This window comes from Pinus tabuliformis, chromosome X (genome assembly GCF_031772625.1).
Source record: "Pinus tabuliformis cultivar Carrire ecotype Pingquan chromosome X, CPIR1, whole genome shotgun sequence".
In the NCBI taxonomy this organism is placed as follows: Eukaryota; Viridiplantae; Streptophyta; class Pinopsida; order Pinales; family Pinaceae; genus Pinus; species Pinus tabuliformis.
The window spans coordinates 516,024,762-516,045,023 of NC_142308.1; the positions used below are offsets into that span (position 1 = coordinate 516,024,762).

Sequence of the window (20,262 nt, forward strand, 5' to 3'; positions counted from 1 at the left end):
CTTAATTGGCCCTAGGGATCCCCCTAGCCTTGGTAGACTAGGATACTTCCTTTCATTTGGTGTGAAGAGTGCAGCAAGGATGTTGAGTGATTGTGGATGGTTTGTCTAAGAGTTGCCTCTGTGCTCTCCCATTGAGTTTACAGTTTTCCCTTCTAGAGTTTGAGTCATAGCAAGTGATGAAGCTCAAAAATATTTTAACAAAAATGAGAAGATGCAGGTTACTAGCGAGCCTAAAGTTGCTTACTCCTAATCATCCTCTAAATGTTGAAATTTATTGCGAGAATTTATTTGATTTCTACCTCTTTCTGAGCTTATTTGATCACATTTTATGGTTTTTCACATGATAGCAAATTGCTCCTTTTCTCTTTGGTCTTTGGGTTTTGAGATACATTTACTATCTTTATGCTTCTCTTCATGACAAAGGCAACATTTTAAAATGATATTTTCATATTCCGATCCTATGTATGAATTTTTGCTCCACCTTTTAAAGCAACTTCCATTGGAATAAATTCATTGAGACCCCAATTCACACAAAAATATTTAGAAGCATAATTTTTCAAAAAAATACTTGCACTGAAAATAATTATATGTGCTTTATTAAAGGTAAAATTTTATATAATTTTTATACGAGGCAATAGCTATAAAATATTGTCAATATATAAGTTAAACATTGCATTTTTTAAATGTGAAATTACATTTCAAGTAGCCATAAGTCAGTAATTTAGAAGTTAAATTTTCACCGTTTCTCAAATATACATGTTTGAGATGCACTTTTCACTTATTTTCAAAAACTTTTAAGATAATGTACTAATCATTTTGATATAATAGTTCTCATTTTAAATGTAATTATGCTTAACTACTTAACTACTCTTTACCTTAAATTTGAATTAACAAAATATTAGTTATATTGCATGTACACCCAATTAGGAAAATAATTAGTTGAAAGGCGTAAATGAGTTAGACATTGGAACTAGAAAACAATAAAAAAAATCTTAGTGAAAAAAATGAACTAAAATATGGTACAGGAATTCATTTTTGTGGTACTACAATCCGAGAACTAAAAGCCTACCATGTTATATTCCAAAATTCATAGCTAAAATTTCAAAGATGCCATAAGATATAATATATATATATATATATATATATATATATAGTTTTCATAGAGGTTTGTAAGCTACACCTCGCAAAACTGTCAAGGTGCCATAAGATAAAAAAAAATATAGATTTCCTAGAGGTTTGTAAGCTACACCTCGCAAAATTGTCATTTACCCATGAGAGGGAAACCGGAATAATCAATGAATTTTAAAAGAAACAATGGTGCTAAGAAATGCTACTTTCTATTCCAACACTATAAATCTCTCAGACCTCATTTGGCCTTATGACCACATGGCAATGTCATCATGCCATAGAACGCTACATTCATCACAAAGAAAACGAGAACATTTTTCATGAGTTCTCTTTGCAAGTAAACTGCAACAAAAGAAGGCATATGTTGATTTGGGGAAACTTATGCCTCTCTTTTATGATAAATGGACTTAGATTTTTTGAGTAAATCTCTTTAGTTGCGTGTATTGCATTAATGCCAGTCTTGTTGGCTTCAGTTATAGATAGACATCATTAGTATAATTTTTCCATTCAATTAACTGCATGAGTATCAGGACTTGTACTCAATGCATCTTATAAAGTAAAAATCCGCACTTTAAAGTCCAATGCAGAACAACACTTTAGTTTTATACTTTACCTTGTCTAAAAAGTCTATTGAAAATGCAGATATTATGGACAATTCTGATCGGTGAGAACTTCATATAAACAATCCAATAATTATAACAGCAACAATTTGGCCAGATTTGAAGTTTCTTGTGACTTCAAAGAATTAATATTTACATCAACTGCAGAGACTGCTGGCTGGCTTCTCTAGTCTGCAAGATTGTTTTTAAATAAGGGTGAAAACTTGTCAGACAATAGTGTACAACCTCCAACGTCTAGGAGAATTCCTGAACAAGATAGGAGTCAAAAAAACTAATCCACGTGATACAAATCTCCATACACATGCACCCCAAGCCAGAGTTTGAAATGCTGACCAAAGACATAGAGACATACTTGCACCATGGATTAAAAGAATGTGCAGAATTTGGCAATAAATTATAGTAGACAAATGTACAGCTGATTGTTAAATTGTTACAAGTATCCAGATTAAGTTTCAGGCATCACGCAGCAGCTCAGCAGGTCATTCCAGTTCTATTTTCACTTGGAATGATACAAAAGGTAGCCGAATCATTCTCTCTTGCCAACATCCACAAAATAATTTCACTGTGTAGACTGAATTTATGTAGCATGGTCACTCATTTGTCCTTTTCGAAGCTTATGCTAATCTTCCAATACCAAGGCGATCTTAAGGCACATTTATGTATCAATCTATGAACCTTTCAGAACATGTTGTAGTTCCACCTCTGCAAGGATCAAGTACAAATTATATAAGAGAAAAAACATAAGCCATGTGAAGTGAATACAATCCAAGTTTCTTCAACTTCATTTATTGTTCTCTACCATATGAAAGAGGAGAAAAAAAAAATTATCCAAGGGAAGGAACTAGATGACGTTCTGAAAAATGACCTTCTCAACCAAAACTAAACTATAATGTTAGTTAAGGTTGTATATATCTGTCACATTTTGGTATCTTGTACATCAACCAATATTTAAACGAATATTTCCATTAGTGCATTAGAATAAGAGATTCACTTGAGTTGTATTTTTTTTTGTAGAACGAAAATCGCATGAGTAAACCAGGGCATGTGGAAACCATACTAATCAAACATATGATCATTTAGGCGAGAAAACAAATATGAGAAAAAAGGACCTGAAGAAACTGTGAATCATGGCTCAGATGACCAATGTATTTTGGATGCCGGATCCATTGTATTACTTGAGAACAAAGCTGCCAACATAGTTACCATGGAAACTCCTGAGATTTGAAGCTTTGATAAAATAACTTGAAGCGATTGTAAGCAATGGATTCGTTGGTCTAATGTATGCTGAATGCTGGATCCATTTTATCACTCCAAAACTAATTTGCCAACTTAGCTACACTGTGCTGCAAATGCCTGTGATTTGATATTTTGAAATAAAAGACTTGAAGCAACTATACGCCATTGCTCAGCTGGCCATTCTATGTTGTTTGTTGAATCCATAAATCACCAACTTAGTTACCCTGTTGCAAACGTCCTTGATTTAATGTTTTGAAGAAGACTACTCTTACGCTGCTGGGGAGTTTCTAATGAATAGACGAGGAGGCTCCCATCTTGTGTCCCGACTAAGAAACAATCTTCTGATGTCACACTCAATGACAAAATAACTTTTCCCATTGCATCATATCGGCTTACAATTTCAAGTGAATGCATGGATCGTAATATTATCTGTCCTTTATCCCCTGAACAAACTAAGAATTCACCACAACTGCTGAGCTCCATGCAATTAATACGGCCATTTGTTTCAGAAGTTGCAAGAAGTTTCCCGTTGATTGAGTAAAGAAGCAGATTCAGATCATCATTAGAATATAATACAAGTCGACCATGTCGTGATACTACCATCTTGGATAGTGCACTTCCATTTGGATGATAAATAGACCTTACATACCTACCATGCCATAAAGTATGAAGAATACAACTGGAATCTTTAGATCCACTGACAACAAGGTCAAGCTCCACGCAGACAGCTACACAAGTGACAACATCATCATGTCCACAAAGAATGTGGCAAGGGTTGTCTGATAAAATATGATCTTTCCGAATCCGATCTGGGATATTTTGTGCATCTCGGACTTTCTTATTGACAATTCTAGTAGACGAAGTAACTTCCCATACCATAACTGTCGTATCATGACTGCCAGTAACTACAATACTCCCATCCATTGCCACTGAAATTAAGAAAGAAAATTTTAATATGCCAGCTGATATTCAGGGAGATCACTCTCTTGAACTGAAACTACAAAATCAGGAAAATATACTGTAGGAAGCAAACATTTGGACTCAGATAAACTAGCAGAAGAAAATGTAGGTTGATGGACAACATAAGTAGGTATGTAGAATAATCAAGTCAAACCAGCACCCACTTAAGAACAGATACCAAGGCAAAGAAGTACAAAATATCCATCCTCCTTGAGAATAAAAAGCTTAGGCTTTGCCCATTTTAGCTAATGGCCGTTGTCGATATTGCATTGTGGACTCCAGGAAAAAATGCAAAGCCCAAGGACTACAGATGTTAGAATTTAATAGTTGAAGAAGACATGAGAACCACATAGCCAGATCACTAGGTTAACAAAGACGATCAGGTCCCGGACATAGAATAATGGCAGAGAACTTGGAGATAGAAAAAGCAGTGTTGTACTCTGGACTTTAAAAATTAAAAGCAGGCAAAAATGTCCAGAAGAATTGCTAGAAAATATAGTTGTCAAATACCTGAAACACAGCTGACCAGGTCTTTGTGTTGCCTTATGCTTTGAACCATGCATCCATCATTCAAAGATATAACTCTGAAACTGTTATCCCAATTTCCACAACTCAGCAGAAAGCTCGATGACCGGACTTGTAGGGTAGCAAAACACTGTGTCCCAAGCTCAAGGTTCTCAGCCAAGGGACCACCAATTTTACGAGGAATACTGAGATCTGAACCAATACCAAAAAATGGTTCCTGTCAAGAGTAATGTGTACCGATAAGATCAGATTTGATAAGATATTTGACTTTCATCACAACTATTCAGTATAGTAAATATAAAACAGGACGTCAAACAAATTGTCTAGCAATGCTATTTGGCCAATCCACATTCACCTCCTATTAGGTACCAGGGAAATGAATAACTCATATTATTTTCTGGCGAAACATGCTCTGAAATAAGATCCAATTGCGAAACCAAAATTAAGTTCTGTAAGCATTGGATTTTCTATAAAACCTGTGAAGACGAAAAGGTGAAGTTGCCTCCAGTCTGTAATTGTGAGGTTAGCCACATTTTGACTGACATGATAAGCCCTGGTTTACAAGTGCAACAGTTGACTCCATCACACCAACAAATACTATTACTGCCGGTTCTTGAAAGCCTGCAGAAACTACTGAAGTCAGTGTAATTGAGCCTGGTGCATAGTATAATGGATGGGCAATGGGCATGGGTAGCCCTCGCTTAGGATGCTTTTTCCGAAAAAGCTGGATAGGTGTCTGCCCAAAATTTGCAATTTGACCTTCAACAACATCCCGTTGTAATGGATCTTCTATTGCTTCTATATCAACTGCACCTTCATAAGTTAAATGGTAGAACACATTGGCAGCCTGCTATCCCAGAAACAATTTAGAGCTTTAGAATCAAATGTTGACAAACAAAAATGTTGTTTTAAATTTCAATGCAAAATGTCGCATGAATAGATCATACAAAAGAACGATACCTCTACAACTGGCTTGCCACGTTGCTTGCAGCCAAATATTAAATCAATCCAATGATGAAGATTGGAACTAACATACTCACTCTCAAGTGCTTCCCTGTTTCTGAATATGAATTCCTCAGGTGAATCCTGCAGTTGATTAACTCGACTTTCAGTACATTGTAAATACCATTGTTTTCCATTCAATAGTAAAATGCATCCATCTGCAGAGATACTCAAATCTACATAACATGAATGACAGAGATTATTACATTCTAGAATAATCAAAGGACAGAAGCCCAGTTTGTCAACACTAAAATGAAGGACAATTTAACTCATGCACTTGAGTCATTTCAGTAATATGGTTCCAGTAGACAAAAAATTGAAGCCTTTAAAACAATGAATAGGATAAAGTAACTACACTTCATCAGTTTGTGCAAACAGTACCTGCCCATTTGTAACATTAATGGAAGGAAAAACTATTAATTGATTTAGGATTACAAGCTAAGTAACAGGACACAACCCTCAAGGGGGGCGTGTCCATATCCCACATGTCAGGCAAGTGACATGCTGGGACACATGTCCTAAAACAGGACAAGTGCCAAACATGTGTTAGACACATGCCCTAGATGTGTCCCAATGTGTCCAACACATGTCCACAGAAAAGAGACCCATGGAGCCTCTAAAAGGCATTTTTCACTTATTTTTCTCACTTTCAACTGCTGGGAAGGGAGCTCTCATGCTTTGTCATTGTGCAGGTGAAGGGTAAAATTAAGAAGAAAGATTAACAAACATGACATAGCAAGCCCTGAGGGTTAGCTCAATTGGTTGAGTTCCCATTGCTAAAGCACCTCGCTAATGGGAGGTCATGGTGTCAATTGCGTTTACCTTGGGTGGTTGGGAGGAATGACTGAGATACTCCCCAACCATGTTCGATTCTCGCAAGTGACTGTCCATGTAGAATATGTAGATATATGTGAGTGGGGGGGGGATTCTTTATTTGTAAAGAGTAATAATTTTCCTAAAGTGCACATTCATGAGAGAAATTTGGAGCAGAGTTGCTTTGCATGGGCCAGACATGTATTGGTTGGTTATTGGCTAGAGAACTGATATCCTTTTGGATTAAGAGGTAAATTGATTTGCAAAGGTTTCTGGTTTTCCCTTTCGAAATTTATTCCAAGATCTGTTTGGACAGAGAAAAGTAATTCATTTTTTTATGTCGAAAAAGCCAGCATTCAAGAAGCTTGCTAGAGAGTTTCAAAATTCAAACAACATTCCCAAATTTGAGAGCATTGAATCCTGAGATGAAGCTGGCCAAATACTAAAAGGTGGAGAAGCTTTTAATCCAGGGATACCCAAAGCTGGTCGTGAAAGCAATCAAAGGAGACAAAAGATCAAGCACAGTAAATTTTAGAGTTATTTGAAGAAAATAAGTTGCTTTCATGCTGTCTCAAGTTACGGGTTGAGCCCATCACAAGGATAAAGTTGAAGTGGTTGATTCTTCCACCAAAGCCACAATTTTCTGTCGACTGAAAGAATTGAATGTCAAAAGTGGTTGAAAGTTTTGATATAAAGTCTGAGTTAATATCGAAATTCAAGGATTTCCCATATATATTATATAGTAATATATGGGGTTGAAGGTTTTGTAAGATAGCATGCTCAACAATCCCTAAGCAGGCTGCATCTATAATGCTATGGTTAAGCCATCTTATGATTAGTGAATTGTGATCTTATTATAAACTCATTCCTTTTCCAAAAAAAATGGAACTACTTGTCCAACCTCTAGCTGAGGAGAGAAAACCTTAAAGCTTGTTCGAGACCATAATAAGGTTTAAACACATAACACTTTGCTGCGTGATTAATGTTGCAAAGCAAATCTAATGAAACATGAATAAAGCAATAAATAAAAGTCTCTCGGTTATTATGTAGTGAGCCAATCAACAAGTTTGTATACGGTTCATGATATTAAAAAAAAGATTAAAGGAATCAAAGTTCATATGCAAGATCATGTCATGATTTATTGGTATTGATATTGTTGAAAATTGGTAGCTATGGTCGGTATTTTCTGGCAAATCAAGGGAGAAAATTCATATTTTGATGTTTGACCAAATTGGCCTAAAGTGCACAAAGTCGGCCCCACGTGATGAAAAGCCATCTCCTAAGACACATATAAATACAAGTCCATTGGAGCTCAATTGGCACATCACTCATCCCTCCATTTGATCTGAAATAGCAAGGAGAAGCTCAAACGTGCGAAGGAGTCAATAAGTCTTTCTGTTCTGCATTGACCAGCATTGACTTGGGAGAATTTACTTCTGTTTGACCGAGCTCTTTGACTGCTTTGGAGACCAAATATTCCAGGGATCTGTTGACTCTATTTGACCGCATTTACATTTCTATTTTGGGCTCGTTGACTGAAGGTCAACCTTGAGACTTTGACTGAAAGTTTGACTGGTTCATTGACTATGGTTTTGAACAAATTTCGGCCTTTTATTCTGAGCTACCTCAGGCCAAAATTCAGCTCTGTTGCAGACTTGAATTTGACCAGAGTTAACTATATTTTCTCTCTCTGTTGAATGGTTTGACTTGGCAATATTAAGGTCAAGAAAATTGGAATCTTTTTGGAATATTCTTGTTGAAATTGTTGATTTTGGGTAGCATCGGATGTGCTCTAGCCATTAAAATTGGTCGAGAGGCTAGAGCACATGAGATCTCCAAGACCCAGAAATGGTTTGGCGAAATTCCACCCGGTTAGAGAGATATTAAAATAATTAATATTTTTAATGGGTTCATGGGTTCCTAAGTCTAAACTTAGGAAAATTAAAATATTAATGGGTATTAATATGAAATTAGGTGAGAATGTTCTAAATGACATGGATCAAGCCAAATCTAATCTTAGCCGTTGATTAGAGATTTAATCTCGGCCGTTGAAGACTCAACAGAAAAAGTATAAGAGGAGGCTTGAGGGTCAGTTGGAGATACACCAAGATAGATCAGTCAGTTCGATTTTTTGGGGCAGGGTTTGCTAAAAAAATTCGAACAAGTGATTTGAGTTGCAACGAGGGGCAGTGAGTGCATAGCAGAGAGGCAAAGATAGTGCCGAACGACCAGCGCAGAGGCATAGGAGGCTACGGAGAGCCAGCAGGAGCCACGCAGAGGGCCAAATTGACTGCACAAAGGCTAGTAGGGCCTACGTGGGTGACACATATGGCCAGAGAGCCAGCGCAGAGCAGCAGATGGCTGACGTAGGGGGCTTCTGAATGACGCAGAGGCTAGGAGGGTTGATGCAGAGCTTCAGAGAAGAGTCAGAGAGATTTTCGTGAAGCAGACTTGCTGAATATCTACTTCAGAATAGAGGTATTACTGCCAGATTGATTTCTTTGTTGGGTGAGCTAGTTTGGCACCCTAGTTGTACTCAACAAAGCTACTTAATAATAAAACCCTCAGGACTGCTGCATCGGTTTTCCCAAGTTGTGTTTTTTTGGGGACGATTGTCCAAAAATAATGGTGTCCCTTGTGTGTTTGTCTGTTATTTTCAGTTGATGATCTGTAGATGATTGAGACTGCATTTGTGTTTATTTTCAGTACTTATATGGTTAAATACTTGCTAAAGAATAAAACAAGTAGGTGAAATAAACCAGATAGTGCACGAAGATTTTCCAACGGGTTAAACTTAGAAATTTCAACATGGTATCAGAGTGTTGCAGATCACGGGAGAGCTGAAGCTACCAGCTGAAATCAAAAAATTTGTAGTAGAAACAACTGTCCCAAGAGATAGAATCTGTTCCTAAGCAGAAAATAGCAGAGGAGTGACGCAGAGGGACTGCATCATCATTTTGAGCCAGAGAAAGGGTCAGCACAGAGGCAGAGGAAGGCAGAAGAGGCTTACGAAGAGCCATGTCATCCTACTCAGTCAAGTAGGCTTGACGCAGTTGGCCAGAAGAGCGATTCAGCCTTGCCAAGATTGCACAGAGCTAAGTGGCTCAGTTTCTTCAGCTGCTAGGGTCTAGGAATTGGGGGAAGATTGTGGATTGGGAAACTGGTGGGGTACTGTTGCTGTCAAAGCAGAACAATACCTAATGGGACAGAACCAAGGTAGAGGAAGTCGCTACCTAGGCAGATTTCTAGCCAAGAAGTCCAGATCAGTGTTGCAGGAGCAAAGGGGTTCAGAGAGTGTTGAAGTTTCTAAGTCTACTTAGTTAGAAACCCTCCATGCACTTTATTTGATTTATTCCTACCTCCTTGTTATGTTACTTAACAAGTTATTTACAATGTAAATACTGAAAATAAACACTAGTGCATGCTCAACATATTACAGATCAACAACTAAAGGAAATAGAAACAAGCACACCATATGACACCATTATTTTTGGACCAATGTCCCCGGAAAAAACCCAATGTGGGAAAACTAATGCAGCTATTTGAGGGTTTTCTTATTAAGCAATATCAGAGTACAATTTGGGTGCCGAAACTGGCCTACCCAACAAAGAATTTCCTTGGCAGTAATACCTCTTAGTTTGAGACAAATCTCCTGGCTGAAACCTCAGATAATCCTTCCGGCAACTCCTCAACACCAATCTGTCCGAAACCTCAGTGTCAACCCCTCTCTGCTCAGCGCTAGACCTACGTCACCCCGGATGGGTCTGCATCAGCAACACTGGCCTCTTTGAGGCTCTGCGCAACTCCCTGCTGCCTCTGCGTGAGCCCTGGCTAGCTCTGCGTCACTCCCCCGGCTACTGCGCTGCTGTCGCGGCACTATCTTTGCCTCTCTGTCTCTCTGTACTCAATGCCCCTCAATTGCAACTCCTGATCACTAATTCTATCTCTCTTAGCAAACCCTGCTCTAGAGAATAGAATGATTGATCACTCTGGTGTACTCCTCCAAGTGACCCTCAAGCCTCCTCTTATACTTTTCCTGTTGACATATCAACGGCCGAGATTAAGTCCCTAATCAACGGTTAAGATTAGATCTGGTTTGATCTATGTCTTTTGGACCACTCTTAACATAGTTTCCTATTAATCCACATTAATATTTTATTTTCCCTAAGTTTAGACTTAGGGACTCCATTAAAAATATTAATTATTTTAATATCTCCAGAATTGTTTAGAATCTGCCCAAACCCTTTCTGGGTATCGGAGATCTTATGTGCCCTAACGTCTCCACCAAATTTCGTGGCTAGAGCACATCCGATGCTACCCAAAATCAACACTCCCTCTTAGCGAGGATTGTGCTATAGCAATACTCCTCACTGAGTATTACTTTGATCATCCGACATCGGTCTCTGTGTTGATGCTAGGCCTGCTGACCACCATCCTCTACACTGTTGTATCCTATACTTCTAAAGTTCTACCCATGGTTCTACCACTGCCACTGCTGCATTTGTACGACAGCTCCCTCTGCATCTGCACTGCAACTCCTCTTATCATGTTGCATCGTGCTACCCACTGCTGCACTGCAACTCAGTTACTGAGAAGCAAGTAACTGATCTCCCAACTTTGACCTCTCTGTTGGGCTAGAGACCCTCCTGATGCTAAAGCTCCCTCTGTCGTTGACAAGTGCTCCCTCTCTGACCTCTGCGTTGCTGCAACAACTCCCTGCATCTCGCACAATTGCACACCTCTTTGTGCCATCCTGCACTGGTGCAACACTCTTGTGCCTCTCGCACTGCTGCAACCTGCTAGCCTCGCGCTGTCTCGGGAATCCTGCACTGTAGCTCTCTCTGTTGCTCCATCCGCATCCGTCTCTACCCAACTCAGCCAGTCCTGCTACTCCTCTTCGGGGCTCCTGTAGCAAGGTATAATCCAAGAGGCTAGGTACCTCGAGGATCCTGCCCCTCATCGCCTGTAGTCTACCTGACTACAACTCGATGTCGACCCACCTCTTCTCAAGTGGTGCATGTGCACTCATGGCACAGTCATCGTCTATCAAAACTTTCTTCTCTGCCCTTGCTGGCGCTACCTTAGTCTTGGAAGACTCTCCCTTACTCTTCTTCCTTGGACATTGGGTTGCATAATGACCCAGCTCCCCATAGTGGAAGCACTTGATCTTGGAGAGATCCTTCTTCTTCTGCTTCTCCTGCTTTCTGTCAGATGCTAGGGCAACATCTTCCTCCTCCTGCTTGACTTTGATCCCCTTGCTGCTGCTACCTGTATTCGGCTGCCGTTTGATCTCTTCCTGGCGAAGAGCCGCCCACATCTCATCCCAAGGTGGGAGTGTCGCTCTGCCCAGTATACTATGGAAAAATACCTCCCAGTCTTCTGAGACAGCATTCAGGGTTTTCCTCACCATCAACCCCTGATTTGGTGTGGATTCTATAGTAGTCAACTGATCTTGGATCTTGTTCAGTCTTCCGAGGAAGGTGTCGATAGGTTCTCCCTTCTTCATCTGATATGACCTCAACTGATTCTCAAGTAGCATTCTTCTTTGCATAGAAGTATGCTGGTAAATTTCTCGAGGGCCTCCCACATCTCATATGTCATTTCCTTCTCGGCAATGTGTCGCACTACATGGTCCTTGACCCCGTCAAGGATGATGCTCTTGGCCCTTGCCATTGCCTCCTCATACTTGTCATTATCATTGGGGTCGACTAGGATAGCTATAACCTTCAAGGCGAAGTTCTTGACACGATTTCTGTCAAGTACAGATAAGATTCTGGCCTTCCAGACTGCGAAGTTTGACGCTCCTTCCAATCTATCCTGGTCTCTTACTTTGTGTAGTGCCATGATGCTCTACTGCTTCCCTCCTGGAAGTTCTTTGTTCGACTCCTCCGAGTCTCTACTTCCCATCTGGGAGTTCTCTTTTGGACTCCCTCTAAGTCTCGATTTCCCTCCTGGAAATCCTTTTGCCGCTGTCGAGATGTCCCCTACTCTGATCGTCCTGTGCAACCGCACCACTGATCTGGGTTCCTCGGCTAGAAACCCTCGGTAGCAACTCCCTTCTCTTGGCCTTGCTTTGTCAGGCACTGTTCTGACTATAGTACCTTACCAACTCCACTCTGCAATATTCCCACAGCCTTCTAAACCCCAACAACCTGACCTCTTCATCCAACTGTGTGGCCCTGCGTGAGGCTCCCTTTACCTTCCTTAGCCTCTGCGTTGCCTCTTCCCGACTCACCCTTGATGATGCAGTCACTGCGTCACTCTTTTCTTATTGCTACTCTGCTAGAAACAACTTATGTCACCTCGGGACAGCTGTTTTCTGCTGATATTGCTCTGCTCGACTGATATCCTCAGTCCTCCTGTGATCTGCAATCACGCTCTAATACCATGTTGAAGTTTCTAAGCCTACTTAGTTAAAAACCCTCCATGCACTTTATCTGATTTATTCCTACCTACTTGTTATGTTACTTAACAAGCTATTTATAATGTAAATACTGAAAATAAACACTAGTGCATGCTCAACATATTACAGATCAACAACTAAAGGAAACAAAAACAATCACACCATATGAAACCATTATTTTTGGACCAATGTCCCTGGAAAAACCTAATGTGGGAAAACCAGTGCAGCTATCTGAGGGTTTTATTATTAAGCAATATCAAAGTACAATCTGGATGCCGAAACTGGCCTACCCAATAGAGAATTTTCTTGGTAATAATACCTCTCAGTTTGAGACAAATCTCCTGGCTGAAACCGCGGATAATCCTTCCGGCAGCTCCATAGCACCAATCTGCACTAGAAACCTCAGCGTCAACCCCTCCCTGCCCAGCACTAGCCTTCTGTCACCCTGGATGGGTTTGCATTAGTAACGCTAGCCTCTTTGAGGCTCTGCGCGGCTCCCTGCTGCCTCTGCGTCACTCTCGTCGGCTACTGCGCTGCTCTCCCGGCACTATCTCTTCCTCTCTGTCTCTCTGTACTCAATGCCCCTCATCTGCAACTCCCAATCACTAATTCTATCTCTCTTAGCAAACCCCTCTCTAGAGAATAGAATGACTGATCACTCTGATGTACTCCTCCAAGTGACCCTCAAGCCTCCTCTTATACTTTTCCTGTTGACATATCAACAACTGAAATTAAGTCCCTAATCAACGGCTAAGATTAGATCTGGCTTGATCCATGTCTTTTGGACCATTCTAACACAGTTTCATATTAATCCACATTAATATTTTATTTTCCCTAAGTTTAGACTTAGGGACTCCATTAAAAATATTAATTATTTTAATATCTCTTAAATTGTTTAGAATCTGCCCAAAGCCTTTTTGGGTATTGGAGATCTTATGTGCCCTAACCTCTCCACCAAATTTCGTGGCTAGAGCACATTCGATGCTACCCCAAATCAACAGAGAGGAGCGGTTCGACAGTTGGTGAGAGGATTTCTAGGAGGGAAATCGAGACTAAGAGGGAGTCTAAGAGAGAACTTCCAGGAGGGAAGTCGAGACTCAGAGTGAGTCGAGAAGAATAGCGGAGATGGCAGTGAACGGACTGAGGGATCAGGACAGGTTGTACGGGGCATCCAACTTTGTCATCTGGAAGGCTAAGATCTTGTCTAATCTGGATAGACATCACATCAAGGGCTTCGCCTTGAGAACGTGGCTATCCCAGTCAACCCAGTTGATAACAAAAGGTATGAGGATGCAATGGCCAAGGAAAACTGCATAATTCTTGATGGGATCAAGGATCATGTAGTTCAGCATATTGTCGAGAAGAACATGACAAAGGAGATGTGGGATACCTTGACGACATTGTATCAAGGCACTTCCGTGCAAAGGAAGGTACTACTGGAGAATCAGTTGCAGTCGTATTAGAAGCAGAAGGGGGAGTAGATAGATATATATCTCAACAAGTTGCAGGAGATTTGGGACCAAATTAATTCCATAGGGGCCACACGGGATCAGGAGTTCATGGTGAGGACTGGCCTGAATGCAGTCTCCGAGGATTGGGAGACATTTGTCCAAAGCATTTTGGGCAGAGCTAATCTTCTAGGATGGGAAGAGATGTGGGCAGCTCTTCGCCAAGAAGAGATCAGGCGACTGACCAAGGCGGGAAGTAGCAGCAAAGGAGGTCGAATCAAGAAAGAGGAGGAGAAAGATGTGGCTCTGACATCTGCGGGACAACAAGGGAAGAGGAAGAAGGACATCTCCAAGATAAAGTGCTTCCATTGTGGGGAGTTGGGTCATTATGCAACCAATTGTCCCAGGAAGAAGAATAAGGGAGAGGCTTTTGACTCTAAAGCAGCTCCGACAAAGGCAGAGAAAGAAGTCGAGATGGATGATGATTGATGACTGTGCCATGAGTGCTCATGCACCTCTACTGAAGAGGTGGGGTCACATCGAGCTGTAGTCAAGAGGACTAGAGAAGACGTGGGGCAAGATCCTTCAGGTACCCCAACTCTTGGATCATATCCGGTGACGGGAGCCCCGAATGACAGTAGCAGGATGATGGATGTCAGGTGGAACAAGATACCGATGGAGAGACAGGGCATTGCTAGAGTGTAATGGTCTCTGGCAGCGCAGTGAGGGTTGCAGCAATGCAAGAGGCACAAAGGTGTTTGCAGTAGCGCAGAGGCAGTAGAAAAGGCAACAGATAGCAGCAGAGGTAGCTTCAACATCAGGATGGTTCTAGGCTGACAAGGATGTCAGTAGTTGGATAGATCAGTTACTTACTTCTCAGTAACTGAGTTGCAGTGCAACGATTAGCAGTGGTAGTGCTATGGACAACACGATGCAACATGATAAGAGAGAACTGCAGTGCAGATGCAGTTTTGGGAGGAAAGACTAGTAGTAGCACGGATGTAGAGGGAGCTACAGTACAGATGTAGCAGTGGCAGTGGCAGAGCCATGGGCAGTAGTACAGGAGGCAGCGGTGCAGAGGATGTTGGGTTGCAGGCCAAGCATCAGCACAGGTACCGGTGCTGGATGATCAGGGTGATGTTCAGTGGTGGAGCATTACTAGAGCACATTCCTCGCTAAGAGGCAGTGTTAATTTGGGGTAGCATCGGATGTGCTCTAGCCATGAAAATTGGTGGAGAGGCTAAAGCACATGAGATTTCCAAAACCCAGAAATGGTTTGGGGAAATTCCACCCGGTTAGAGAGATATTAAAATAATTAATATTTTTAATGGGCTCCTAAGTCTAAATTTAGGAAAATTAAAATATTAATGGGTATTAATATGAAACTAGGTGAGAACGTTCTAAATGACATGGATCAAGCCAAATCTAATCTTAGCTGTTGATTAGAGATTTCATCTCGGCCGTTGAAGACTCAATAGAAAAAATATAAGAGGAGGCTTGAGGGTCAGTGGGAGATACACCAAGATAGATCAGTCAGTTCGATTTTCTGGAGCAGGGTTTGCTGAGAAAATTCGAACAAGTGATTTGAGTTGCAGCGAGGGGCAATGAGTGCATAACAGAGAGGCAGAGATAGTGCCGAAGGACCAACATAGAGGCAGAGGAGGCTACGCAGAGCGAATAGGAGCCACGTAGAGTCATCAATCCTCATAGTCATCATCAGAATCAGCATCAATGTCCTCATCATCATGGTCACCACTACTCTCCTCTGCATCCTCCTCCTCCCCTGTATCCATAGTCGCCTCTACATCTGCTGATGTGGAGGATGACCCCTCTAAAATATCACTGTCATCAAATCTAACAGGCTCTAGCATTGGATCATTGAGATCCATGTTGACCAATGCCAACTCAACACTGCTATCCAAACCCATATCATTAGGAAAGACATCCCACATCTTTGTCTTTCCCCTCAACCACTCTTCCCTCTGCCTGTAAATAAGATGAAGGTTGGTGTGCACATACACCATTGTCTCTGCCCTAGACTGCTCAAGCCTGCTCTTCTTCACACTATACAAATTCCCATATGTGCTCCAATTCCTCTCGCAACAAGAGGATGAAGTCACCTGAGAGAGGAGCCTCATGGCTAACTGCTGAAGAGGAGGGCTTGTTGCCCCATGATTTGCCCACCAAGAATAGGGCTTCTTAGCCCCCCTGTCTCTAATCACATCATATCCTGCAAATCGACCAGTGCCAGTGGAAAACTCTGCAAAGGCATCCTCCACCTCATCAAGCAATGCTCTATCCTGAAAAACCCGCCTGAATGCATCTTTCCTCCCCTGTGAGATTTCACCATCCATGTGAGGAGGGAATTTGCGGGAAGGTCCACCATTCAGCCACTCATGGCTGTAGTATTTTGGGTTCAATGAGTGAGCCAAACAATGTATACATGTACAATTCTTGTCCCATCTGTTGACAAGAATATCTTGTATAGTACCACATAAGGCCTCTGATGATGTCTCATACTCGGGGCACTCACTCTGTAGAATAATTCTCCTCACAGACTCAATCATGGAATCCCATCCCTCATAAACCTCTCCTAGGATGGGTTTGTTTGTATCTGCAAATCGAAGCAATGAAATGATAGGGTCCATGATCTGGATAATTAGATCTACCCTCTCCCACCAAGCATCATCTAGCACTGTGTCCTTCACTCTTTTAGAGGCTACTTGATTTGTCTTTCTCCAAAAAGACCAAAACTCAGAAATAACCATGGCCCTGACCTCCCTCAACCTCTTCAACATCATGAATGAAGAGGCAAACCATGTATTAGCAATATTCAACAATGATAGATTGTTGTACTCCTTGTAGATAGTGAGGGCATTTGTATGATTTTGCACAGTGTTATGGATATGTCGTGTATCCTCAATAATGTTACCAATCCAAAGCACATTAGAAGCAATGGATTTCAGTGCTAAGTTCAATGAATGGACAATGCAAGGTGTCCAAAACACTTGTGGATACTTAGCTTCCACAATCATGCCAGTAGCCTTGCAAACAGGTGCATTATCTGTAATGATTTGCACACAAGAATCAACACCTACATCTTCAATAAATTTAATAAATAACTCACCAATAAATTGTGCATCCTTGTATTCTCCAAGTGTATCCATTGCTTTCAAGAAAACTGGACCATTCAAGGAAGACACCATGAAGTTGATGATTGGGTGTCGTGTTGGATCTGTCCATCCATCAGAAACAATGCTAACCCCAGATGTTGGCCATGATGCTACAATAGGCTCAAGCATTTTTTGCACCTCTTTTTTTGCCTTTGTCAACAATGTGGTTCTAAGCTTCTCTGAAGACCCGTGAGTTAGAGCTCGACACATCTCAATAAATAGAGGTGAGCATGCAACATTAAATGATATGAAGATTTGATAGAAAAAGAAGGCAATGGTGAGATCAAGCTCTTCCAGTTTCTCTTTTTGAAAAATCTTGTCCATCGGACCAAGTGTAATTGCTCTTCTTTTTGCTGCTTGTCCCCCAATAGAACTCTCAAATGGAAATTTGGTGGTGCCTTTCCTCAAAAATGGAAGGGGGTCTTCATTCTTGGGTTTTCTTGATTTTGCAGCCACATTTTCCATACTAACAGTGAACTCCTTTTCCATTTCTTTCTTCTTTTGTAAAGGAATAGCGTTACAAGCTCTAATTCCACAACCTAGTAAAGCCAACAAATGGCCTTTCACACGGTAATATGTGCTTTTGAAAGAAATGTGGCAAAAGTTGCATCTTCATTGCACATTGCCTCCTCCCTTCCCCTTGGTGCTTGTCCCATCCTCTCTTGTGACATATTTCCACAAGGGATATTTCTCAATGTTGTCTTTAGGTCCTCCTCTTCCCTCAACATTACTTGCAGCAGAATTTGATGATATTGGGGGAGGAGGGGCATCCCCAATGGAGACATTCTTCCCCTTCCTTTGCCCCCTAATTGCTGCCCTTGATTGAGCCATGAATACTGTAAAAAAAATAAACAAAACATGCACAAATTTGTAAAAAAAAATCATATACAAATTGTTGTAATAGAAATGCAAAAAAAATAGAGATGAAATGCACTTACCTGGTGCTTGAATCTCGTTGCCGAATGCTCCACACCCTTAGCTCCTTGCCACAGCTCAAAGTATGCAAAACTGAAAGAGAGAAATGGTAAAAAACATAAAGAACGACGCCTTTTTTATGCCCGCAGGTTTCATTTTTGGGGATTCGAATCCCAGAATCAGGACACATTGTGTCCTAACGGGACATGTACAAGATTCGTACATGTCTCGTTAGGACACAATGTGTCCCCTTCTGGGATTCGAATCCCCAGCAAATTGTGTCCGATTCGCAAGATTCGGACACGTGGCCCGTTTTTAACGAATCCGGTTACTTAGGTGTATTAATATAAAATGGGTGAGAAAGTTCTAAAAAACGAGGATCAAGCTAGATCTAATCTTAGCCATTGATTAGGGACTTAATCTCGGTCGTTGATTCGTCAACAAGAAATGTATAGGAGGAGGCTTGAAGGTCAGTTGGAGATACACCAAGAGAGATCAGTCAGTTTGATTTTCTGGGGCAAGGTTTGCTGAGGAAATTGGGAAAGTGATGAATTGCAGTGAGGAGAAGTTTAGAAAAGGATTTCGATCCAAGGCTGAAGGATACATATCAGAGAGGCATCAGAGTGTTGGAAGAGGCAGGGCAAAGCCTAGGAGGGCTGACGCAGAGGCAGCAAGGGTTGATGCAGAGGTTAAGGAGGCCAGCGTGGAGGACGTAGACGATACAGAGGGCCAAAGAAGCTAACATAGAAGCCATACAGGCTGATGCAAAGGATGCAGAGGGCCAAAGAAGCTGATGTAGACGTCGTAGAGGCTAATGTAGAGGACGCAAAGGCTGACGCAGAAGTCGTAGACGGCTTCAGAGGTAGTGCTGGGAGATTACGTGGGGAAGATTGGGAGCAGATTAGTTGACGCAGTTCCAGAGCAGTGCTTGGAGCAACTTTTGCTGTCCAGCACAAGGAACAGCCAAAGTCACTGTGGGATTGATCATTCAGTTGTTGATTTTCCGGAATATCTGTCTCCAGAGAGAGGTACTATTGCCAAGCACATTCTTTGTTGGGTGAGGCATTTCTGGCACCCTAGTTGTATTCAGAAATCTACTTAATAATAAAACCCTCATATATGTTGAACTAGTTTTCCCGCATTGGGTTTTAACAGAGACGATTGTCCAAAAATAACAGCATCCCTTGTGTTATTGTTTCTGTTTACTTCAATGCATGATCTGTATATCTGTGAAGGTTGCATTTGTGTTTACTACGATGTTTATGTAATTAAATAACTTGTTAATGTAAAGAACAAGTAGGAGATAGTAAACCAAAAACTGCAGTAGGGATTTCTGATGTGTTAGATTCAGAAATTTTCACATGGTATTAGAGGGATTGCAGATCAAAGGCGACTGAAGACACCAACCGAGAAAATATGAGAATCTGCAGTAGCTGTCCCGAGAGAAAGCGTTGTTCCAGCGCCAGAGACGTAGAACGAGGAGGGACATAGTGCAAAGAAAGTGACGTAGAGGCTCACGCAGTGCCTGCATCAGCACTCCGAGCCAGGTAAAAGTGACGCAGTAGCTGGGAGTAGCCCACGTAGTACCTGCGTCAGCTATCCAGGCCAACGTAGAGGTAGACGGGGGGTAGATCAGGCCTACGCAGTGCCAAGTCATCTTTCTTGGCCAACAAGGTTTGACGCAGTGGCCAGGAGGAGCTGATCTAACTCTCACTGCGATTGCACAGAGCCAAAAGGGCTCAGATTCTTTAATTGTCAGGGCTAAGGGAGTTGAGTAGACTTTGATTTGTGGAGCTGGTGGGATGTTGTTTATGTGAGTGCAGAATAGTGTCTAAGGACACTGAACCAAGGTAGAGGGAAGCACTACCTCGACAGGTTTCTAGCCAAGAAATCTAGATTCGAGTTGCAGCGGCAAAGGGGGATTGGAGAGGAGTGATTCGACAGTTGGCTAGAGGATTTCCGAAAGGGAAATCAAGACTCAGAGGGAGTCTAGAGAAGAGAAGCAGAGATGGCAGTGAATGGATTGAGGGATCAGGATA

The 20,262-nt window shown here is 41.5% G+C and overlaps 1 protein-coding gene across 1 annotated transcript in view; it reads right to left on the bottom strand.

The window, feature by feature from the left end:
• Positions 1–1,806: 1,806 nt before the first annotated feature.
• The window catches only part of LOC149140946 (BEACH domain-containing protein B-like), a 398,071-nt gene continuing 379,615 nt past the window's right edge, over positions 1,807–20,262 (bottom strand). Inside the window, 6 exon segments of the mRNA XM_089446434.1 lie at positions 1,807–2,450; positions 2,858–3,913; positions 4,455–4,686; positions 4,946–5,022; positions 5,025–5,316; positions 5,430–5,555. Of these exon segments, the coding sequence (XP_089302560.1) occupies positions 3,204–3,913; positions 4,455–4,686; positions 4,946–5,022; positions 5,025–5,316; positions 5,430–5,555 (1,437 nt within the window). The 3' untranslated portion in view covers positions 1,807–2,450; positions 2,858–3,203.